Source organism: Pseudoliparis swirei, chromosome 23, assembly GCF_029220125.1.
Source record: "Pseudoliparis swirei isolate HS2019 ecotype Mariana Trench chromosome 23, NWPU_hadal_v1, whole genome shotgun sequence".
Lineage (NCBI taxonomy): Eukaryota > Metazoa > Chordata > Actinopteri > Perciformes > Liparidae > Pseudoliparis > Pseudoliparis swirei.
The window spans coordinates 8,947,538-8,968,038 of NC_079410.1; the positions used below are offsets into that span (position 1 = coordinate 8,947,538).

Consider the following 20,501-nt stretch of genomic DNA (forward strand, 5'->3'; position numbering starts at 1 on the left):
GAAGGATGTTTGAGGACAAAAAAAACAGGTTGTAACATTTACGGCTTATAAAAATAGATGAATAACCTTTCCACTTTTTGTGTTATGCCATGACGTCTGCTTATATGATGCCGTTAAGGTTGTGGTCGTGTTGTCGAAGGTGTTAAATGTGTGTATATCATGTGCTTCAGCGTTGCACTCATCGTTAGTGGTGGCGTTGTACTGCATTCAATTCAGAGACATTTCTAATAATCTACCCCCTCATATGCAGTTTAAAACACAACGCCTTTAATAAACATGGAGTCGAATTTACAGATTTTCCAGGTCACCAAAAACTTATTAAACAGCAATTGATTGTACAGGTGTTTCTATTAAAGTGTCCAACCACTGAAACCCTTTCTGCAGTTTGTATCTTCCAAATGCAACTGAGGAGCTCCACAGGTAATTTTAAACTTAGAATCTTAAAATGTAATTGTCGGTGAGCACTTATTTCTTGTGTTCTCCTCTTCACACTCTGTCTGTCTGTCTGTAACAGACAGAAATTATTAATTTAGTCCTCATTAAGTTAGAGAAACATCGTCCATCCTACAAGTGAGGTAGTGCCATGCCACAGTTTCTCAAATAAATCCCAGCTTTTTTTTTATACAATTGAGTGTATTACTATTCTCTCTCATACTCACACACTCGGCTAAACATTATCCACAGTCTCTTTGGTACATACAACAGCATGCTCCCATCTCAGCTATCTGAAGAGAGAGACAAATACATATCCTTATGGAAAGCATTACAACAGGAAACCCTCACCACTGACTCTTCTTTTTAAAGTAGCCAAATCTTAATTTTGCATTTTCAACAGAAATGTTGAGAAGATCCAACTTAAGGTTTTACTCGGAGTCCAACAAGGGAAGAGCCGGAGGAACAAAGCTGGTCGTCTCTCACAGAGCCTTCAACAGGGAAACCATTCAAGGGGTTTTCTTGCTGGCGATCAGCCTGTCGGCGTGGAGAGCGAAGGTCTGGGCCACGATCAGAGGGAAGACTATAGAGGCATCGGCGTACAACTGGAAACAAACAAGCAGTTCTCTGTAAGCTCACGTGTGTGTGTGTGTGTGTGTGTGTGCTGTGTTACACACTTGGGCATCAAACGGAGTGCAGTCCTTGCTTTTCACATTTATGTTTTGGCGCTTTGACGCTGCACACTTGAATCAAACGCTGTGCAACACTGCCACCTTGTGGACAACCGTGATATAAAAGTTATCTTTTATGTTTCAGTGGTCCAGCCATCATCCTTATTTGTCTGGTAACCAATTATGATGTTCGAGAAAAATAATTTCCGACCACCCCCGCTCTTGCTCATGAAATTATTAAAATAAAAAACAATATCAAATTGAGGGCCCAATTAAAAAGCCAAATTAAAAGCCGTTTGTCAGCTGTAGTTTGTATCATCAGATTGGAGCTAAATGCCACTTGTGATGGATCATCATCATCATCATAGATGCTGTGCCTATTTTTTGATAACAATTTCTAGATTAAATCTGTTGTTGAGTCGAGCAGTTTCCAAATGACTCACACTGGCAAAAGGCTGTCAAGTGTCTCTGCATGTTTGATAACACAAACAAACACCAACAGTAAGTGTTATTGTTTGTTGTCAGACAAAAACAGTTTAAGGGCAAATACAAATACATCTTTGAAGACAGTTTAGTGGCAGAAGGAAGATATATTTAAGTGAGTGAATCAGAAGAAGGAAAGACATTTCAAAATAATAACTTCTAGGAAAGAAAAAAGTAATAAATGGTAAAGGCTAATATTTACGGTAAGAGTATCAGTACCTTCACAGGTTTGGCATCTGCTTTAATCTTGCCCCAGGATATGGCCTCGTCAGGCCTGGCCCCAGAGTCAGAGCCATCAAACTCCTGACTCGTGTTCACAAACACCGCATGTTCAGCTCCATTCCTCTGCAAGGAGACGGACACACAGCTCGTCAGAGGGGAACTGGTTTGGAGGTTCGCTTTGCTGCCTCGTGTATTTTGACAGGAGAAAACAATACTTTTCTAAACTTTATCACAGTCTGACACAATTTCACACAAACTGTCCACGGCCATCAGTAAATGAAGAAGTATTCAGTCCTGCATTGGAAAAGTCACTTAAAAATGCACTTACAGTTCTCATAAAAACAAAACTCATTTCAACTAATATACACTTAATATTAGATATGGTTAGTTGTTTCTCAAACAATGCATCATATTTTAAAAGCCTTTGATATTATTCACATGGAAAATTGTAATGTGAAAAGTAATCATAATTACTTAATTAAAAATAGTAAATAAAACAGTATTTTCACCTAAATTGTCGTGGAATGGTGAAGGAGTAATAAATGGAAATACCAAGATAAAATTCCTTAAAAAATTGCACACAATTTGAGTGAATGCAAGTTACATTCCAATACTGATGGAAAACTCACATTCTTTGCAGAGTTGTATATAAAAGCTGATGATGTCACCACGAGTATGAAAAGCTCAAATAAACCCAGATCACGGAGTTACCATCAGATTGGCGTTGCAAATGTGGTGTTTGACCAGCCCCGCTCCCAGGATGATCATGCCCGTCCTTTTGGCAAACACCGCCTGGCTGTTAATCTTGCGAATATCTGAAATAAAAAGTCCCCATTCATCACACGACCAACGGATATCAGAGAGACTCTCGTGGTGATCCCGTCGGTAGCAGCGGTGTCACTTTTACCTTCCACGATGTCTAAAATCAGGCCTGGGTTCTTAAAAGAGTGGAAGTAGAGCATGTCACCCAGAGAGCCGTCCGTCAGGGCCGGACTGAACACCGGAATGTTGTTCTGGAACACAAAATAATACAAAGACTGACGAGTGGACACAAACGGAGCACCACGTCTAATTCACAGTGTCGTGTTGCCACGACTTTCAAGGGGTCCCTTGTGATACAATGCATTCCCAATGTAACCCAAGACTCACCTTGTAGGCCCAGTAGTAGATAGAGTCGGGATTGTTGATCTCTTTGCCGAGCCGATGGATCATTTTGGAGGGAGTCCAACGGGTGCCCTGAAATAAGAAAAAGGCAAATATTATAAAAAGCAACATTAACTTTGTAGAACATGTGTCTTATGTGAGGACATCATACTAGCAACTGTGCAATAGACAAACAATATGCCAATACGTAATACTAATAGACAAAGAATATGCTAATAAATAATACTAATAGACAAACAATATGCCAATAAATAATACTAATAGACAAACAATATGCCAATACGTAATACTAATAGACAAAGAATATGCTAATAAATAATACTAATAGACAAACAATATGCTAATACATAATACTAATAGACAAACAATATGCTAATACATAATACTAATAGACAAACAATATGCTAATACTAATAGACAAACAATATGCTAATCCATCATGCCAAGGTCAAATATGACTACTAGTGTCATATAGTTTCTGAAAAGTAGGACTTCCCACTCTTAGTCGACCATGATTCCTTTAATGATTCCTCATTTTATTTACTTATTTATGCTGAATGACTTATTTCTAATTTACTAATGAGCACATCTGGTAAACAAAAGGTTTAAAAGCAGTGCTTTCAAGTGATTGTTTGTGGAAAAAAGTTTACAGATCTGTCAATTTAATCAACTAATTAATAAGTTGACTAACCCATATAATTGTTAGTAGTCTAAGAATGTCTTTGACCCAGGAAAGCCCTCCTCAGACGAGAGACTCACCTCTGTGTTCTGCTCCAACAGCATCTGGTCTAGGATGGGCATCAGCCAGTCTTCAAACTTACAGTAGTTGTCATTGGGCACCAACAGATTCCCTATCCTACATCCAGCAAGCACGGAGGAGGAGGAGGAGGAGGAGGAGGAGGAGGAGGAGATTAACAATTGCACCAGACGTAAATGAACAAGTGAGGGAATCTCACATATAAACTGGGGCTTCCAAAGTGGAGTATGATATATTTGGTTGTTCATATGTCAGCCATATTATCGGACCAGAGAATTCGCAATTGTTTTAGTTTCATTCCTCCTGATGCAAATTAAGTTAACGCAGGATTGCACCACTGGTTTTTCTTGACTTTCATCAACAGACTACCACCGCTTTTGGTTGTGCGACCCTGTGTTGCAGAACGACACTAAATGATCCTTGAACCGCATCATTCTGAGGATGCGAGAGTAGCAGGAGTCGCCTACCTGTTCATGCCCTTCTGGCGGAGCTCCGCGCCAGACATGCTGAATTCTCCCAAGTATGTGTGCGCCATACACTTGATGAAATCCTCCTCGATGCCTCCAGCTGTGCTCACAACCACATCCACCTACGACAGAGTGACGAGACAGATTCTGATACACCTGTTGAAGTGGTTGATTGTTTTAGCTGGTGCCCGGCATGCAGCTACAGTCATGGAAAGTGTATACACATGTGTACCATTTTGTGCTCCACCAGGTAGCGGATGCTCTCTCGCACTCCGGAGCTGATGAGGTTTGAGGTGTAACCCAAGAAGATGGTGCAGCCCGACTTGCTGCGGTGTTCATCCGACCCGTTCCCTTCATCCTCCTCCACTGGCTCGAGGCGCTTCTCTATCTGCGGGTGTGAAGACGTTAAACAGCAATGGTCAACATTATAAATGATCGACAGAATGACCAGCGGGTCGTGAATATGCATGATTGATACAGTATCATCAGGGTACAACATATTCTCGACATACAGATGGTGTTTGTTGAATAGGCCCAGGTGTGAAGATATTCATCTTTTTTTTCCTCCTCTCACCATCAGGTTGATCTCCTGAACGGCCAACCCGAAGCTGCTGGCCTGGAAGCCCGTGGTGATGTAGGAGTTCAGCACAGCCTGGAGATCGACCCCCTGGTTGAAGTCGTACCCTTTGATCTGTGGTATGTCCTCTGGGAGGTCGCAACTTGGCTTGAGGACGGCCTCCCTGGCAGCAGAGAGCCCACGGTCTGCCATTTGACTGCAAAAGCAAAAAGAACAGGTTCGGGATGTGGGTGTCATCGAGGGAAGAGCCCCGAGCAAGTAACAATGGAAGTAATCTCAGTCTGCCGATTGCATGCTTGTGATAATGGATGAGGATTTAACAGATCACACGTCAATAAAGATCCAGTTTAACCAGTCAGGCTGATTTCGTTGTGCTCTGTGTGCAATATATTACATTTGGAAGAGTAAAAGCGCGCGTCAAAATTGGATGCATGGTCGAGCCTTCGGAACAATTCAGCCAACAACTTCTCTCGTTCTGGTAGATGCATTCTCTGATCACAAGCAAAGGACAAGCGCTCGCAGCGGCTGCAATAACACCGGGAGTCTAAACGACAACACACAGCTTGATAGGAAAATAACTCTCTTCCCTAAGCCAAGTACGGCCCTCTAATACACAGAATTCGTCACAGGTTCATATCACATCATCCTGACCTCTGATTGGCGCTAGAGGAGAATTCCCTCTCCTCAGCTCTCTCATCTAACAGTACAGATAACATGTGTGAGTGTTGTCGTGTCGTGTAAACTTGAGCAGCAGACATAATATCTCTTATCAGACACATATTCCAGCTGCTACGTTATGTTATTCTGAATTTCAGACGAATCTGACGAACACATCAGAACCTTCAATATGTAAGATTTATATTAACAAGTCTGGATTCGCCCTGTTAACAGACAATAACCAATAATGACAAGGTGGAAAACTATTTTCTGATTATTTTTTGCAAATGTATCAAAAAACTGAAATGCTATAACCCTTGATTCAGGCAATGCGGTTTGTTGTTAGCTAACGTTAGATGAGGAGCTAACTGTGAGCTGGGTTAGTCGTATCGGAGGGCTTTAGTCGTGATTAAACATGTAAAGAGAAGAACACAGCTACCTTTTCTTGAAGAGAAGTGTGTTGATGTGTAGTAGTCGGCTGTCAGCGGGCACAAGAATAACGACAACAGAAGACTTACATTACTTTTAAACTACACATGAGACCTCCCCCCTGCGAAACAAGTTCCGACTACGGAAAGTGTAGAGGGACAAACATGACCAAACTGTATTTATGTGCTAACCGACATACATAAGTTTCTGATTGTCTAATCTTAAATAATTGTGGATATTTAATATGAGAATTTCTTAAATGTTTGAATTCGCATTAATCAGGGGAATGAGTACATAATTGCACCACCTTTTAACTTGAATCAAATAGTCTTATTAAAGTTTGAATATATATATATATTTATAATATGTATATATACAAATATGTTTATATATTTATAATATATATAATTAATATATATATTTAGATATATTATATATATATTAATACATATATTATATTAAGTAACTTATTGTAGTTACAATATCAATGATCTAGTATATAATATTACTCATTCTGAGGAATGGTTTAGTCACACGTTACATTATTGTACATGGCTTTATTTAATCTGACAAAATAAATGTGTTTTAACAGTGCATTTTACAAACTCATTTTGTGTTTGGCAGGTAAAGTATCACTCTACAACTATGAACGCCAGCTTTCAGCTAGATGTACGAGTAAATTACAATATTTCTAGATGTAACAATGGAAACACATTTAACCAAATGAACTAAGATTCAAAATAACTTTTCCTTTTAAAATCAACACGTGAAATGATGATGGCCCACTTTTCAAATACAGGACTGTCTCAGAAAATTAGAATATTGTGATGAAGTTCTTTATTTTCTGTAATGCAATTAAAAAAACAAAAATGTCATGCATTCTGGATTCATTACAAATCAACTGAAATATTGCAAGCCTTTTATTCTTTTAATATTGCTGATTATGGCTTACAGCTTAAGAAAACTCTAAAATCCTATCTCATAAAATTTTAATATTTCCTCAGGCCAAGTAAAAAAAAGATTTATAACAGCTGAGTGTTTGTCAAGGCTCAGGAAACCCTTGCAGGTGTTTCGAGTTAATTAGACAATTCAAGTGATTTGTTTAATACCCTACTAGTATACTTTTTCATGATATTCTAATATTTAGAGATAGGATATTTGAGTTTTCTTAAGCTGTAAGCCATAATCAGCAATATTAAAAGAATAAAAGGCTTGCAATATTTCAGTTGATTTGTAATGAATCCAGAATGCATGACATTTTTGTTTTTTTAATTGCATTGCAGAAAATAAAGAACTTCATCACAATATTCTAATTTTCTGAGACAGTCCTGTATTGCACAGACTCAGCTGAACCTTTTTATAAAAAACAAACACATTGTGGCTTAAAGGCAGAAAGCGTATCTGAAGCATGCAGCATAATGCCTCAGTCAATAATCTTTTCATCTACGGTGGCTGTGTGAAGTAATGTGTGATGTTTGTGACTTTTCCCATACTGTGCTGCATGACCTTTTATATCACAGAGCCTTTGAACTGCCCCCAACAGTGAATAAAAACAAGGTACAGAGGTGAAAGCAAAGTCAGGTTCCTCTCAGACTCCCGCACAACCCGTGCTGACGCTCTGGGATTTGGGTAAATAACTTCTTCTCCAAATCATTTTCCTGACGCTTCTTTTGGGGGTTTTGATGGATACTGAGTCCAGATAGCAGTTTGTTGTTCAGCCTCTCTACTGAAGGCAATGTCAGGAAAGATGTGCAGCAGCAACAGTGTTATACAGGTTCAAAAACTGGTGGATCAACTTCGGGTGGAGGCAGGCATGGAGAGAATAAAGGTATGTGAATGATCTGTAGATTGCATGCAGGCTGTAGCTTCACCAGATAAACTGCTCGACATGACATCAGCTGTTTGAAAATGAGCTTATATCCTAAAATATTTTGTGCTGAAACTTTTCATCTCTCTCTTATTAACATCCAATGTCAATGTTTTTACATGATTACATCATTGCTACTCAGTCCACTTTTGTCCCAAGCAGATCTCCTTGACTGCAGCAGACTTGGTCCGGTACTGTCAGGAGCACAGGCGCCACGACCCTCTGCTCACCGGCATCGCCGCCTCGTCCAACCCTTTCAAAGATAAGAAGAGCTGTGTGCTGCTTTGACAGTACGGAGAAGAGCCGAGGACGCCGACTCCTGCCAGAGTACAACCAGATTCTCTGCTGTCAAATGTGTATTAAATAAACCAATTCCTCTTCTGCCGACCAGCGAGATAGTGTGAACCAATAGTCTGTCATCTTATTTAAAGACAGCTCCAGGTAACGGTGAGGAAGAAATTAGGAATGGATTTTTCTTTGTATAAAGTTTCCTTTTTTCCACTTTATTTTAAGTGGCTTAGTTACAACATTACAAAATCAATGTCGGAACTTGAAATGTTTGATTCAACCTTCCAACAATGAGGCATTACATGAGTAACTTGACCAAAGACTCAAGTAGACAATTAAGACATTTTAATAGCAGCTTTGTCCAAACATTGAGCACAGCGCTGTTCAATCATAACTCCCCTCAGGTCTGGACGATAAATCAGACAGTTGGTGTTCAGGCTATTCAATGACCTCTTCTTTGGGAAGAAGTCTCTTAATATAGGCATCTGTCAAGTGTTGGGCATCATAATTAAATTAATTCAAGCAATTAAATAGTTATATGTTTTCACGCACAGATTCGCACTGAGGAGAGTTGAAAGAAACAGCATTACAAATACAATCGTGTGCCACCGAGGGCTTCGATACAAAGATGTTACTGTACATACGAAGTAACTCGTGCTTTTGGCTCAACGTCTGTTGCTGTAATGGAGTCAGTGAATTTGCGAGCATGTGAATACTATAAACTAGTTTGCTCACTGTTTAAACAATTAAAAGAGGAGATAAACGTCAGACAAACGGAGAGGACAAACAAACATCACGAGTAAACGAATTCCTGTGTTCAATTAGTTTTTTTTAGTTTTTAGAGGAATATCTCCACAGATTCTAAAAAGGTATTACAAAATAAAGGCTTGAGGGCTTTTTGCTAAACCAACACAGGAGACCCGAATCTTCCCAACTCCACCAAGATGTTTGCATCACAGCTTAATTCGAAAAATGTAAATGGATATTTAAAAAAGCTTTTGTGTTTGTTTGTGCAGCAAATAAAAGCATTTGTTTGGCTATATTTACCACAAAAGGCTCAACTGAAAAACCTTCTTCTGTTGACTTGTTACGCTGCTACTAACACGTGTCTCGATATCACCAGACGGCCTGCAAAGCGTCGCGTGATGCAATTGTTGTAAACTCAAAAATGCTTCTGGTCTTTCATGTTCTGGGCCTCCAGACATCCACGTACACGTCCCCCGGGGCGACAGCGAGGACTCCAGCCTCCACACTCAGCTGACAGTTGAAGACAGACAGGCGGAGTAGAGTGGAGACACAGGAAGAAAAACATTTTTAAAATGAGATTGAGCCTGTCTGGATTAATTAACACAGAACAAACACACAGAATTCTGATACTGTATTGATATTGACTTTGTGCTTCAGTTTTTTTCTTTTATTAATCGTTTCTTTGTTGGTAAAGATATTTTTCACCTTCCAAAAAAAGATCCGATAGTTAATTTGCTCTTAAGTTACATGCCTTGGTCAGGAGTCGGATCTTTTTTTATTTATTTAAAGTTACAAAATAATCTTTCAAAAGGTAAACAGTTGTAATTATCTACACGTGGAGGCACAAAGCACTAACCCCATTAACTCCGGCTTGGTGACGCAGTGTGCATAATGTCCTTGGAGGCGCACTAGGGATATGTACCTGCAATACAAGACAATACACCAGATGACAATAGCAGGCTGAGTTCACCAGGCAAAGCAAATAAGAAGTACCCTCGTCCTACCTTGACAGTACGGTCAGAGGAACAGGTGTAGAGGCTTCCGGGGGACCTGTGGATCCCCGTGAGCAGAGCCGTGTGCCCCACATCAAACTGGGACAGAGGCTTTAAGGTCCCCGCCTGCATGGAAAAGGAGTGGAGCATGCCGTTGTGGTCGCCCGCCCAAATTTCAGAGCCACTGTAGCTCATGGACAGCAGGTAAGAGCTCAGCTAGAAACGGAGAGGTTGGTTGGAGTTAGTCTTGGTATCGGCTGCATCTAAGCATGAATGCACATATGTAAAAAACTAGGTGTGTGTGTGTGTGTGTGTGTGTGTTTGCATGTACCCGAAGTTTTTTCAACCCCCTGTCTGCCCTTCGGTCATAGACGACCACGGTGCAGTCTTTACTCCCAGAGATGATGTACTTGTCATCTGCAGCTAGGCACATGACAGCGTTACCATGGAGACGGAGGCTTTTCACCAGGGGTTCAGCAGCTGTAGACAAATTATATCAGGAATAACCTTTAGAAACTCAGTGATTTGTCTGCCTAATTTGGCAAACTGCTATAAAAAAATATGTGTTTTAGTGATGTCATGCGTTACTGCCCTCTCATCGCATTTCAGAGCCAATTACACGTATTTGCACTTTACGCACACTCAGCCACTAACTTGAGATGTAAATGACGTTCACATCCCCCTCACCTCTGGTGTCATACATGCTGATCCTCCTGTCAAATGTACCAGCCAGCAATACATCCGTCCGAAACGACAAGCAGTGGACAGCAGCCCCGGACTTGATCAGGCCTCTCTCTGCCCCACCTGCCTGCAGGTCCCACAGCCTCACGGTGCTGTCGAAGCCACCCGAGGCCAACAGAGGTCCCTGAGATGCCAGGCACCAGACCCAGCCCCGATGGGAGCTGAAGTCGCCCCGCCCTCCCAATGTGTGCAGCAGTGTGCCACCGGAGCCCGCCTGGAGATCCCACAGTTTAACGTTCCAATCTCTAGAGCCTGTAGCACAAACTGCCCCCTCTCCCCCGACGAGGAGGACCGCGTTGACCGGGGCAATGTGGTCCGAAGGAAGGGTGGTGCATTCCAGCGGTGGAGGTGGGCTCGGACTTCTGAGGGGTTGGCGTTGCTCCATCTCTACGGGTCTTCTATTACCCAGATTCCTGGGGTCTGCCAAGTTCTCTTGGTGATTAAGAGCACCAGCTGGACCCAAATTAGCCCCAAACACCATCCTGTGGTCCCTTTCTTCTGCCATTAGTGCTGCTGCATCATCCTCCAGTCTTTCTTCCAAATCCTCTCTTAATCTTGCAAGTAGGTCCCCACCTCCTATGGGCTGCATTTCATCCTCGTCACCTTCCATCGCCACCTCCATTCCTTCATCAACATCATACGCATCCTCCTGCGCTTCAGCTCCCAGCCCTTCATCCTCTCGATCGTCTGCCTCAGGCTCCCGACCCTGCAGTCTAACTTGCGCCCTCGTCTCCTCGTCCTCTTTGGTCTGTCTCGCCATAAGTCGCGCTTGACATGTCCAGCAGGTTATCAGCTGCTCCATCTCCAGGCAAGCAGACGGCCAGTCAAAGTCCTCCCTTGGCCCCACTGGGAAGCCAGTACGTGATCCTATCAGCCTGCGTGCCCGGAGCTGCCAAGCAGTGTTGTCCTTACCCACATTACTCAATGCATGACAGACCTAAAAAGAGGAGAAAGAGGGAAAATGTCCAATATCTGCAAGACTGTCAGTCATACAGGTTTCCTGTGGAGTATCTGACCTCTGGTCAGCAAGGACACACGCATGAGAACGCACATGTGCGGGACACGAGGCCCATTCCTGCCAATGGTTTCACACTATTCCATCCACTGATCTGAATGTGTTAACCACACACTAATACATAGACAGAGAAGAAGACTGCTTGACAATAAACAATATTGTAAAATATATTTTACAAATCAGCTTAACAAATGATTTATGATGAAGAAAATACACTTAACTCAATTAACTCTGTGGTAAAAACAATGCATGTTGAGTAATACTCAAAGTAAACATAACTTGTTGAGTATGTTTAGAATAAAACTTCACAGGGTAGCTTTAAATAATATATGTTGATTATGGGAATCTATACCTGCAAAAAAGCGAAGACCTTACCTTGATTGCGAATTGATGACACTATTATTGTTCCAATGTATTTTTGGGGAACATACTTTAATTTAGTAATAAATTCGCACGAAAATGTACCAACAACACATCTTGAAAAGTAATTTTAGGGAGGTGACAAGCAAATATCTTTCAAACTGACCTTCGGCAGCACAGCGATGACACACTGAGCAGGAAGGTGTGAGGCGATGTGGGTTACCATCTCCCACGGTAGGGACAACAAGCCACTCGGCTCAGCCGAGAGCGAGGGGCTCATGTCTGCCGGTGACGGGGCACCAGCCGGCAGAAGACTGGAAGACACATATAGAGTCATTAAGATCATATCCTTGTGAGACGTGAACAGCCGGCTGAGTGTGAAAGACGGTCTCACCCTTGCAGGTCAGGCCCAGACGCTTCACTGCTGGGAGATGTCACGGGGTCAGAGGATGGACCCCCCTGGTCACCGGGTGTCCCCGCTTCCGGTTCATTCAGGTTCACCCTGCACTCTGACGTCATCACGGTCTCTAGCTCTCAGCACACGATGCTCATACGCAGCGAGCCGACATTACTTTAAACTAACCCTAACATATTTCCATGTTATTTTCGGTTGTATGTGTAATACCTATAAAAGTACGGAGGGCTTAGCTCAGCGTCAACTGACAAACATTGGCACCGTTACAACTCAGAGATACAATGAAGAAAGCTTTAGCTAACGTTAACCCTGAGGACAATCCTTTTCTTTTGAGTTTCAAACGGTCTAGTTTGGCTGCAACGTTATCTGCAACATGTGTCTGTTGAAAAGAACAAGAAAACACTCGTTTCAGAGGAACCTGACAGAAGGCGAACATTAGCTTCAAGGAGCTAACGTCCCGTTATTTACAAGTCCAGCCGTTAACAAGACTAACCGTTGGTCTGACGTCGTCGCCCGAGTTTAGTGAAGCAACATTGTGGCCATTTCCCCTAAAGTTGTTGTTATAGAAGCCAAACGGACACTGAAATGTCACGTAAAGTAGGAACGTGAACGGTTGTCAAGGCGAACTACTGGCAGTAACGTTCAGAACAGTATGATTACTATTTCCGGTTCCGGTTTCAAATAATAGGCCGTTTCTCAATATCCGTTCTTGTCAATACTTGTGTTCAAGCTAGTGGACTTGTGGACTTTATATTTAAAATAAAAATATATATATAGTGTAAATGTATTATGTTTCAATTTTTGCACTGTGTAGATTGTTTAATGGTCAATGCTGTCCATTTTGGAATATCATTCAAAACTAACAACCTCGCCCATAAACTGTGGCTTCTTAATGTTGCATAAAAACCCTGGAGGACTCTCACTTGTCACCATGATCAACAATAACTAAAGATGATGTTAGTTAGAAACCAGTAACTGATTAAAGATGGTTTGTAAACTGTGTAAAATTCCATAGATTGTATCTATTCATGGAATAGTCGATGATGGTGACTTCGTTAGGAAACTATTTGACAAGCCTATTTTACCTACCCCAAGCCCAAGGGGTCTCAGTGAGTGATTAGTTAAGTATGGGCCAACATTACTCGGATGCTACAAATGCAAAGAAGGTTGCAAAAATGGGATAGCGACAGGATAACTACCGCCCTCCCTCACAAACCAGAGTTTCGAGTTGAGATTTAAGTTTATTTTGAAAGCACCAAAAACAGAAATAGAAAAAAAGAGAAAGACAGTAGATTTCAGTTTTTTTTAACATGTTTAGTATCTTCTATGATATTGCCTAAGGACACAGCCTAGTCCCGACTAAGAGGGATGGAGTTAAAGTACAGTTAATGCATTTAAATGAAATCAACAATAAATTAACTTGCATAGAAGAAGTGCAGAGTTAAGTGTAGAAAGAGGAAAGTGTCACATAATTTGTGGTGAAATTCTGAATAAACCAACACAACACATAAACCAATATGATTAAATCCAAACTCAAATGTACATGCTCACAGCAAGCCAACTCAAATCACACAAAGTATTGGAGACGGTATTGGTTTCATTCTTTTTTCTCGCCAGTCGTCCCCTTGGCATGAACTGCAAAGGTTTCTGCCATTAATAAGGGGAAGATTATGGTCGCATCTCCAAACACCTGGAAAGACACAATGACGAGATGTTTATGAAAACAACAGACCAAAAAGAGTCTTTAACACTATAGTACATAACCTTGAGACAAGTATCACATAGATCCAACTGGTAACAGATACCTTCACAGGTTTGGCGACTGCTCTGATCTTGCCCCAGGACACGGCTTCATCAGGTGTGGCCCCCGAGTCACAACCATCGAACTCCTGCGCTGTGTTCACGTACACCGCGTAGTCAGCTCCATCCCTCTGAAAAGAGACAAAGCAGTTTTGTGCGAGTGTGCAAATCGATTTGTGAAAATGGGAATGACTGAACATGTCAGAAATAACTCACCCAGGCATTGGCATTGCATATGTGGTGTTTGGCTACGCCTCCGCCGAGGGCAATTATCCCGCTGCTGTTGGCAGCCAATACAAGGTTGTTCAACTTTGAAATATCTGGAATGAAATGCAATGTGTACGACCAAGGAACACCACAGAGACAAACTAGAACGGGCACTCGGTAGAGCGCATACCTTCGCCGCAGCCACATGTTGGCATTAGTTGCATGCCAATTGGATACAAATTGACCGAGCTATGGTAAAAAGAAGATTTTGACCTTTTCATGACCTTGACCTTTGACCCGATCGATCCCAAAATCTAATCAAATGGTCCCCGGATAATAACCAATCATCCCACCAAATTTCATGCGATTCAAAGAAGATTTTGACCTTTTCATGACCTTGACCTTTGACCCGATCGATCCCAAAATCGAATCCCACCAAATTTCATGCGATTCGGTTTTATACTTTTTGAGTTATGCGAATAACACACAAACACACACACACACACACAAATAAATACACAGCGATCAAAACATAACCTTCCACATTTTCAATGCGAAGGTAATTAAGTCTGCAGCAATGAGGGCTAGTTTACCTTCAACTATGTCGACTACCAGACCAGGGTTCGTCAATGAGAAGAGGAAGAACAGGTCCCCGATGGCGCCGTCCGTCAGGGCGGGGCTGAACACGGGGATGTTATTCTGAAACGGACCCCACATCACTGCTCAGTGACGGCGTCAGCTTGGACCCACATTGTACAGTGGTTTGTACAAAATATCTTCCTATTTGGTAGGCACGTTTTTAGCTTACATATTAGTGTGTCTCATATTACAAGACGCAGTCTGATTGCAAGTCCTTATTATGCCTCTTTAAAAAAAACATGTTTCTCTTCAGGCATGATCTCTCTATTTTCTATCCCAACATACAAATAAATCTGGCTTCTTGGTTCAAAAATAAACAAGAGGAGGAAATAAAGAGTAGGGGAAAAAGACAAACTGCAAAAGTGAGAGTTGGCAATCATACAAGCTGGACTTAACAGCAGCTTCATTTTGGTATTTTTTATCTATTTCCATTTGGTTACTTGCTAAACTAAAATAAATAGAGACAGAACCCTCCTGAATGCTGACATGTCCCTGCACACAGTACCAGGACGCTTCCTATTCACAGTTATCAAGATGTCTTCGTCATTGGTTTAACAAAACAGCTGGTTAAGTTGTTCCAATTATATCTGCAGCTTGTCCCAGATCACTAGCCCAATGAGCACCAGGACAACACACCTTGTAGGCCCAGTAGAAAATAGATTCAGGGTTGTTGATCTCCTTGCCCAGCCGATGGATCACTTTAGATGGAGTCCAGCGAACGCCCTGAAAGCAGTAACATCGCAACAAAAGTAAAACTACAGTGAGCGGATCAAAACATCTCAGCGGCCACAATGAACAGATGAGCACGATCAACTTCTGGTGTAAAGCCTTCGAAGAGCGAGTCGAAAGGGATTTTAATAGTATGGTGTTAATATTAAGTATCAAAATTAAGTTTAATTTAACTAATTTTAGGAATATTTTAATTTTGTATTTCATTATTTATATATATATATATACATAATATATATATATTTAAGAAAAAGGGTAAACGACTGTTAAAAATGTGGTCCAAGCACCTGAGTGTTCTGCTCCTCCAGCATCTGCTTCAAGATCGGCATCATCCATTTGTCAAATTTCTCATAGTTTTCTTCTGGCATCAGAGTGTTTCCAGTCCTGCAGTTACAAAAATTTACCCGAGAAGGAAATGAAGTCTTCTCAAAATAATGCTGATAGTGTACCCAAAAAAAGCTACGTCAACTCCATGCTACTACAAGGAACTTTCATCTTGTGTTGATTTTGGCGTCGGTGGTGCATCAGAGTCCCTTTTATAAATCCTCTGATAACATAATCAATACATAGTCATAAGTAATAATATCAAGAGCCTGTTTTATAACCAGTGAAAAGTTTGTCAGCGTGTTAGCATTCTGGTAATGTTCACTTATGTGAAACCTCTCTTTATTCTATTTTAGTCAAATTTGTTCGGTATCATATTCGGATTATATCTGACATGTTCTCCGACCTGTTCAGCCCTTTGGCATACAGATCCTTGCCAGGCATAGAAAAGTCTCCAATGTAAACTGGGCCCAAACACTTGATCAGATCCTCCTCTATGCCTCCAGCTGTGGTCACGAAGACATCCATCTATACAGAGATAACAATTATACAATACATCAGGGAACAAATGGAAAGTGTGGTGGAAACAATATGTGTTTTTAACAATTTCTTTCTATTGATTCAATATATTTGAAGAGGGTCGTACCATTTTGTGCTCTGCGAGGTAGCGGATACTCTCCCTGACTCCACAGCTGATCAGGTTTGATGTGCAACTGAGGAAGATGGTGCAGCTCCTGAGGCAGGGGCAGGTGGACGGATCTTCAACGATTCCATTCCTCGCCTTCACCGGCTGCTCACGCCTCTTTATCTGTGGATGTGGAGCGGAACGGAAAATGCGGGTTTTATTTTTTTGTAGACCACAAGCTAAAAGGAAATCTATTTAAAATGCATATCCTAAGTTATTTCTAAAATAAAACTCAAATGTTTCTTTCCCCCTCCACTGTCAGTTTTACGGGCTGCTGTATCAGCCTGTAGCCTCTTGACTTCTTCTGTCATTTCTTATTATTTTCATGGTCTGGATTTTCTGAAGTCTTATGTGTAAATGTAAATAAATGTGTACGGTTACGTATCATCTGCAGAGCTTTGATAACTTATCCGACTGTAATAATTGGCACTTTCATTTGCTCATACTCATTAACCAGGTTCTCCCATCTGGCGGCTTTAGCTCAGTGGGGTAAGAGGGCCGTCCTGCAACCGCAGGGTTGTGGGTTCGATCTCCCCATTAGTTGTTGTCGTTAAGTCAAAGTGAGCAAGCAGCAAGGCACTGAACCCGCGCTCACACACCCACAATAATAAAGGAAAAAAAAAGATTAAAATGCAGAGAACTAATTTCCCCCATGGGGATAAATAAAAGTGTATATTCTATTCTTACCATGTTGTTGATCTCCTGGATGGCGAGACCTAAGTTGGTGGCCTGGAAGCCGGTGTTGAGGTAGGACTTCAGCAGGGCGCGGTAGTCCACTCCCTGGTTGAAGTCATAGCCCTGGATCTTTGGTGTATTGTCTGGCACAGGGTCAAAGTTTCTGTACAAAGGTCCAACCAATGGGTGGATATGGTGCGCCATATAGTCTGAAAGAACCATAAAATACACTGTCATGAACTAGTCATCAATATGTAACTATAGAGCAGCCTGATAATAAGGTATTGCAGTAATCTAGTCTAGAAGTAACAAGCGTGTGAACTAGTTTTTCTGAGACAGGATGGCCGGATTTTAAAAATGTTACATAAGAAAAAATGCAGTCCTTGAGATTTGCTATATGTGGGAGTTAAAGTCCCGATCAAAGATAACGATTCTTTACAGTGGTGTTGGATGCCAGGGCGATGCCATCTACAGAAACCACGTAGCCATATAATTGATCTGAGGTGTTCAGGGCCGAGCAAAATAACTTCAGTTTTGTCTGAGTTTAACGTCAAGAAGTTTTAGGTCATCCATGTTTTTATGTCTTAAAGACATGCTTGAATTTTAGTGAGCTGGTTGGTCTCCTCTGGTTTGATCGATAGATAAAATTGAGTATCGTCTGAATAATAATGAAAGTTTATTGAGTGTTTCCTGATAATATTGGCCAAAGGAAGCATGTATAAGGTAAATAAAATTGGTCCAAGCACAGAACCTTGTGGAACTCCGGGACTAACGTTGGTGGTCATCGAGGCGTCATCGTTTACAAATACAAACTGAGATCGATCTTATAAATAGGATTTAAACCAAATTAGTGCGGTGCCTGAAATGCCAATCGACTGATCCAGTCTCTGTAATAGGATGTCATGGTCAATGGTGTCGAATGCAGCACTAAGGTCTAACAAGACCAGTACAGAGATGAGTCCTTTATCTGATGCCATTAGGTCATTTGTAATTTTCACCAGTGGTCTCTGTGCTGTGGTGTTTTCTAAATCCTGACTAAAACCCCTCAAATAAACTATTATGATGTAGAAAGTCACACAAATGATTTGTGGCTACTTTCTCAAGGATCTTAGAGAGGAAGGGGAGGTTAGAGATTGGTCTGTAGATGGGACCGTAGATTGTTTAAAGGAATTTCAGTTCCAGCCCCCGGCAGTAACTTCACAATAACTGTTATCAAAAGACAACAATCACTTAAAGTGCCAGAAGAAACCCAACCTGTCACGTTTTTTCAGCTGAACCCCACCCAGTTCAAACCAGTGAGGACACCACAGAGAAAAACAGAAGTACAGAGACAAACTGTATCAGGGCCGATAAGATCCCCTCTACTCATGTTTTGAGGCACACTTGAATTAATAAGCTTGATTTTTCCATAAAAAGGCTCAAATGCCTTGTTAAAAACCATTACCATTATATTTTAAAAAGCCAAAATCTATAAATATGCAAACATTGTATATTTCAGAAGTTTAACTACTCTCGTCTCTCTTCACTAGACGTTCTCTCAGGGGCATCCGTGCACATCTTAAGTTAAGATGAGCACAGAGAAACGTTCCCCTGCTCCAGATGAAAGGAAGCAAACTGTGCACAAACAGCGACGGTCCAACATCCAAGTGGGGTAACAATGAGCAATTAACATTTTTGAGATTGTTTTTTTTCCTCTCTCGATGACAGCAACCATAAACCGCAGAAAAAACTAGAAATAGTTGAGGAGACTAAAACGCTCGGCTAATCTTCTTAATCAGTACTGTTTGGAGTGTAAAAACACTTTCTTTTTATTAACACAAGCACAAAATTGTATTCCATTATATTCATTTATTACAGTATTGTATTTGTCTGATTTAATTTAGCTCACTGCAGTCCTATATGGTATTATTCATGGTTCAACCACATAAAGCACTTTGTGTTTTGTGCTGCATAAATAAAGTATTATATTATTAATAAAAAGCTGAAATGGCATTTGGAAATACAGTTGTATTGCATATTAGAGTATCTCGATGGTCAATTATAACATCACCTGTATGGTTTGCTGACAGGATTTCTTGCAGGTCCGTCTTGATATATTCTGACTAATCTCTGAACCTGATGATATAAACTTGTATCTCTCTCCTATCTGACTGCTGGTGAGACACCACAGGATACTCACACTGGCCCTTAGTAATCGAACACCCACTGGACAGAGTTTGGATCAGTTCACTTCACAAAAATTTATTTGGAACCAAGTTTCACAAATAAACCTGAGCTGGATCCAGTAGTGAAGACAACAACCTCCCTCCACATGTCTTTCCCAACCCAATTTGGCTCTGTCAACTCCCTCTTTACATATGTCACTCAGTTTTCGCACACCTACTTTCGTTACTTGCAAAGCTGGTTACGTCAAGGAATGTGGCAGTTGTTGCTGGAATCTGAGAGTTTTCGAATGGCCTCGGTCTGGTTCTAGCACATTCCAGGTGTCATTAAGCACCGCCTGAACCAGCGACAACATCCAAAGCGTCTAAACTGCCGAGAGCAACAGGACTGGAGCTCAGTGCTCCAAAGTAATCTTTTCAGATGAAAGTGCATTTTTATTTACAAACATCAAGGTCCCAGAGTCTGGAGCGGCACACAGTCCAAGTTGCTTGACGTCCAGCGTCCAGTCGGGGATGATTTGTAAAATCTTTACATCAAGGAACATGTAAAAAAAAAAAAAAAGTGTAAATGTGCTGCAATCAAAGCAGATGCTTTTCTTCAGTCAAAATGTGGCTCCAACTTTACCCACAATGCAACTTACACATTAGCAGTCAAATTCCAATGTAAAACAATATTTGATTACCATTGCAATAAATGTAAACTACTGGAGACAACAGTAGTATCAAAAATACATGCATGACCGTGTGAAAAACACTCACTTTGAATTTGCAACTACAAAATGAACAATGGACTGATAATACCCTCATATGCCGAGCTTTAAAACGGCTCCGATACGTGGCAGAAGAACAATAATGACGATTTAGTAAAACAAGTTGTACATTGTTGACTTGGCTCAGCCATGTTTTCCAGTATCGGCTCATTATTTGCAAAAGAAACACGGCTTCTCGCACGCAAGGAACAATGTGTCATCTTACGGTTTAAGATGTTTACAGTCT

The 20,501-nt window shown here is 41.2% G+C and overlaps 4 protein-coding genes across 7 annotated transcripts; 1 reads left to right on the top strand and 3 right to left on the bottom strand.

The window, feature by feature from the left end:
* Positions 1-245: 245 nt before the first annotated feature.
* Positions 246-5,972, bottom strand: dhps (deoxyhypusine synthase). 2 transcript variants are annotated; one of them, XR_008830626.1, is made up of 11 exons: positions 5,870-5,972; positions 4,771-4,969; positions 4,429-4,584; positions 4,197-4,318; positions 3,732-3,828; positions 2,958-3,044; positions 2,716-2,821; positions 2,520-2,623; positions 1,806-1,931; positions 868-1,037; positions 246-725 (listed from the first exon to the last, which is right to left on the bottom strand). XR_008830626.1 is itself a non-coding variant. In XM_056406908.1 (10 exons), the coding sequence occupies exons 2-10, from the start codon at positions 4,963-4,965 to the stop codon at positions 942-944; spliced, it is 1,089 nt and encodes a 362-aa protein (XP_056262883.1). In that variant the 5' UTR covers positions 4,966-4,969; positions 5,870-5,972; the 3' UTR covers positions 246-941. The 2 variants fall into 2 exon arrangements, 1 of the variants encoding a protein (XP_056262883.1); XM_056406908.1 differs by having other exon boundaries at positions 246-1,037.
* Positions 5,973-7,577: 1,605 nt separating this feature from the next.
* On the top strand, positions 7,578-8,014 carry LOC130188995 (guanine nucleotide-binding protein G(I)/G(S)/G(O) subunit gamma-7-like). Its single transcript, XM_056407595.1, has 2 exons — positions 7,578-7,687; positions 7,889-8,014. The coding sequence occupies exons 1-2, from the start codon at positions 7,595-7,597 to the stop codon at positions 8,012-8,014; spliced, it is 219 nt and encodes a 72-aa protein (XP_056263570.1). The 5' UTR covers positions 7,578-7,594.
* A 330-nt stretch (positions 8,015-8,344) lies between these two features.
* Positions 8,345-12,928, bottom strand: fbxw9 (F-box and WD repeat domain containing 9). The gene is made up of 8 exons (XM_056406825.1): positions 12,778-12,928; positions 12,264-12,663; positions 12,036-12,183; positions 10,441-11,431; positions 10,085-10,233; positions 9,766-9,969; positions 9,618-9,683; positions 8,345-9,271 (listed from the first exon to the last, which is right to left on the bottom strand). The coding sequence occupies exons 2-8, from the start codon at positions 12,386-12,388 to the stop codon at positions 9,197-9,199; spliced, it is 1,758 nt and encodes a 585-aa protein (XP_056262800.1). The 5' UTR covers positions 12,389-12,663; positions 12,778-12,928; the 3' UTR covers positions 8,345-9,196.
* Positions 12,929-13,536: 608 nt separating this feature from the next.
* LOC130188338 (deoxyhypusine synthase-like) lies at positions 13,537-20,456 on the bottom strand. 3 transcript variants are annotated; one of them, XM_056406644.1, is made up of 10 exons: positions 19,394-20,456; positions 17,356-17,552; positions 16,630-16,791; positions 16,390-16,511; positions 15,947-16,043; positions 15,567-15,653; positions 14,885-14,990; positions 14,301-14,404; positions 14,090-14,215; positions 13,537-13,974 (listed from the first exon to the last, which is right to left on the bottom strand). In XM_056406644.1, the coding sequence occupies exons 2-10, from the start codon at positions 17,545-17,547 to the stop codon at positions 13,882-13,884; spliced, it is 1,089 nt and encodes a 362-aa protein (XP_056262619.1). In that variant the 5' UTR covers positions 17,548-17,552; positions 19,394-20,456; the 3' UTR covers positions 13,537-13,881. The 3 variants fall into 3 exon arrangements, 2 of the variants coding, with proteins under 2 accessions (XP_056262619.1, XP_056262620.1); XR_008830603.1 differs by lacking the exon at positions 13,537-13,974 and having other exon boundaries at positions 14,196-14,215; positions 14,301-14,364; XM_056406645.1 differs by lacking the exons at positions 16,390-16,511; positions 17,356-17,552; positions 19,394-20,456 and having other exon boundaries at positions 16,630-16,701.
* Between the last annotated feature and the right edge of the window lie 45 nt (positions 20,457-20,501).

Excerpts from the sequence above, each read along its gene's own strand:
- dhps (XM_056406908.1), bottom strand. The coding sequence starts at position 4,965 with ATGGCAGACCGTGGGCTCTCTGCTGCCAGGGAGGCCGTCCTCAAGCCA. Across the intron at positions 3,829-4,196 it reads CGCCAGAAGGGCATGAACAG|GATAGGGAATCTGTTGGTGC; the intron begins GTAGGCGACTCC and ends TGCTGGATGTAG. Across the intron at positions 1,932-2,519 it reads TTTGCAACGCCAATCTGATG|AGGAATGGAGCTGAACATGC; the intron begins GTAACTCCGTGA and ends GTCTCCTTGCAG.
- LOC130188995 (XM_056407595.1), top strand. The coding sequence starts at position 7,595 with ATGTCAGGAAAGATGTGCAGCAGCAACAGTGTTATACAGGTTCAAAAA. Across the intron at positions 7,688-7,888 it reads CAGGCATGGAGAGAATAAAG|ATCTCCTTGACTGCAGCAGA; the intron begins GTATGTGAATGA and ends TGTCCCAAGCAG.
- fbxw9 (XM_056406825.1), bottom strand. The coding sequence starts at position 12,388 with ATGACGTCAGAGTGCAGGGTGAACCTGAATGAACCGGAAGCGGGGACA. Across the intron at positions 11,432-12,035 it reads TCATCGCTGTGCTGCCGAAG|GTCTGTCATGCATTGAGTAA; the intron begins GTCAGTTTGAAA and ends TCCTCTTTTTAG. Across the intron at positions 10,234-10,440 it reads CAGCATGTATGACACCAGAG|CTGCTGAACCCCTGGTGAAA; the intron begins GTGAGGGGGATG and ends ATTTGTCTACAG.
- LOC130188338 (XM_056406644.1), bottom strand. The coding sequence starts at position 17,547 with ATGGCGCACCATATCCACCCATTGGTTGGACCTTTGTACAGAAACTTT. Across the intron at positions 16,044-16,389 it reads TATGCCAAAGGGCTGAACAG|GACTGGAAACACTCTGATGC; the intron begins GTCGGAGAACAT and ends TTGTAACTGCAG. Across the intron at positions 14,991-15,566 it reads TTTTCTACTGGGCCTACAAG|AATAACATCCCCGTGTTCAG; the intron begins GTGTGTTGTCCT and ends GGTCCGTTTCAG.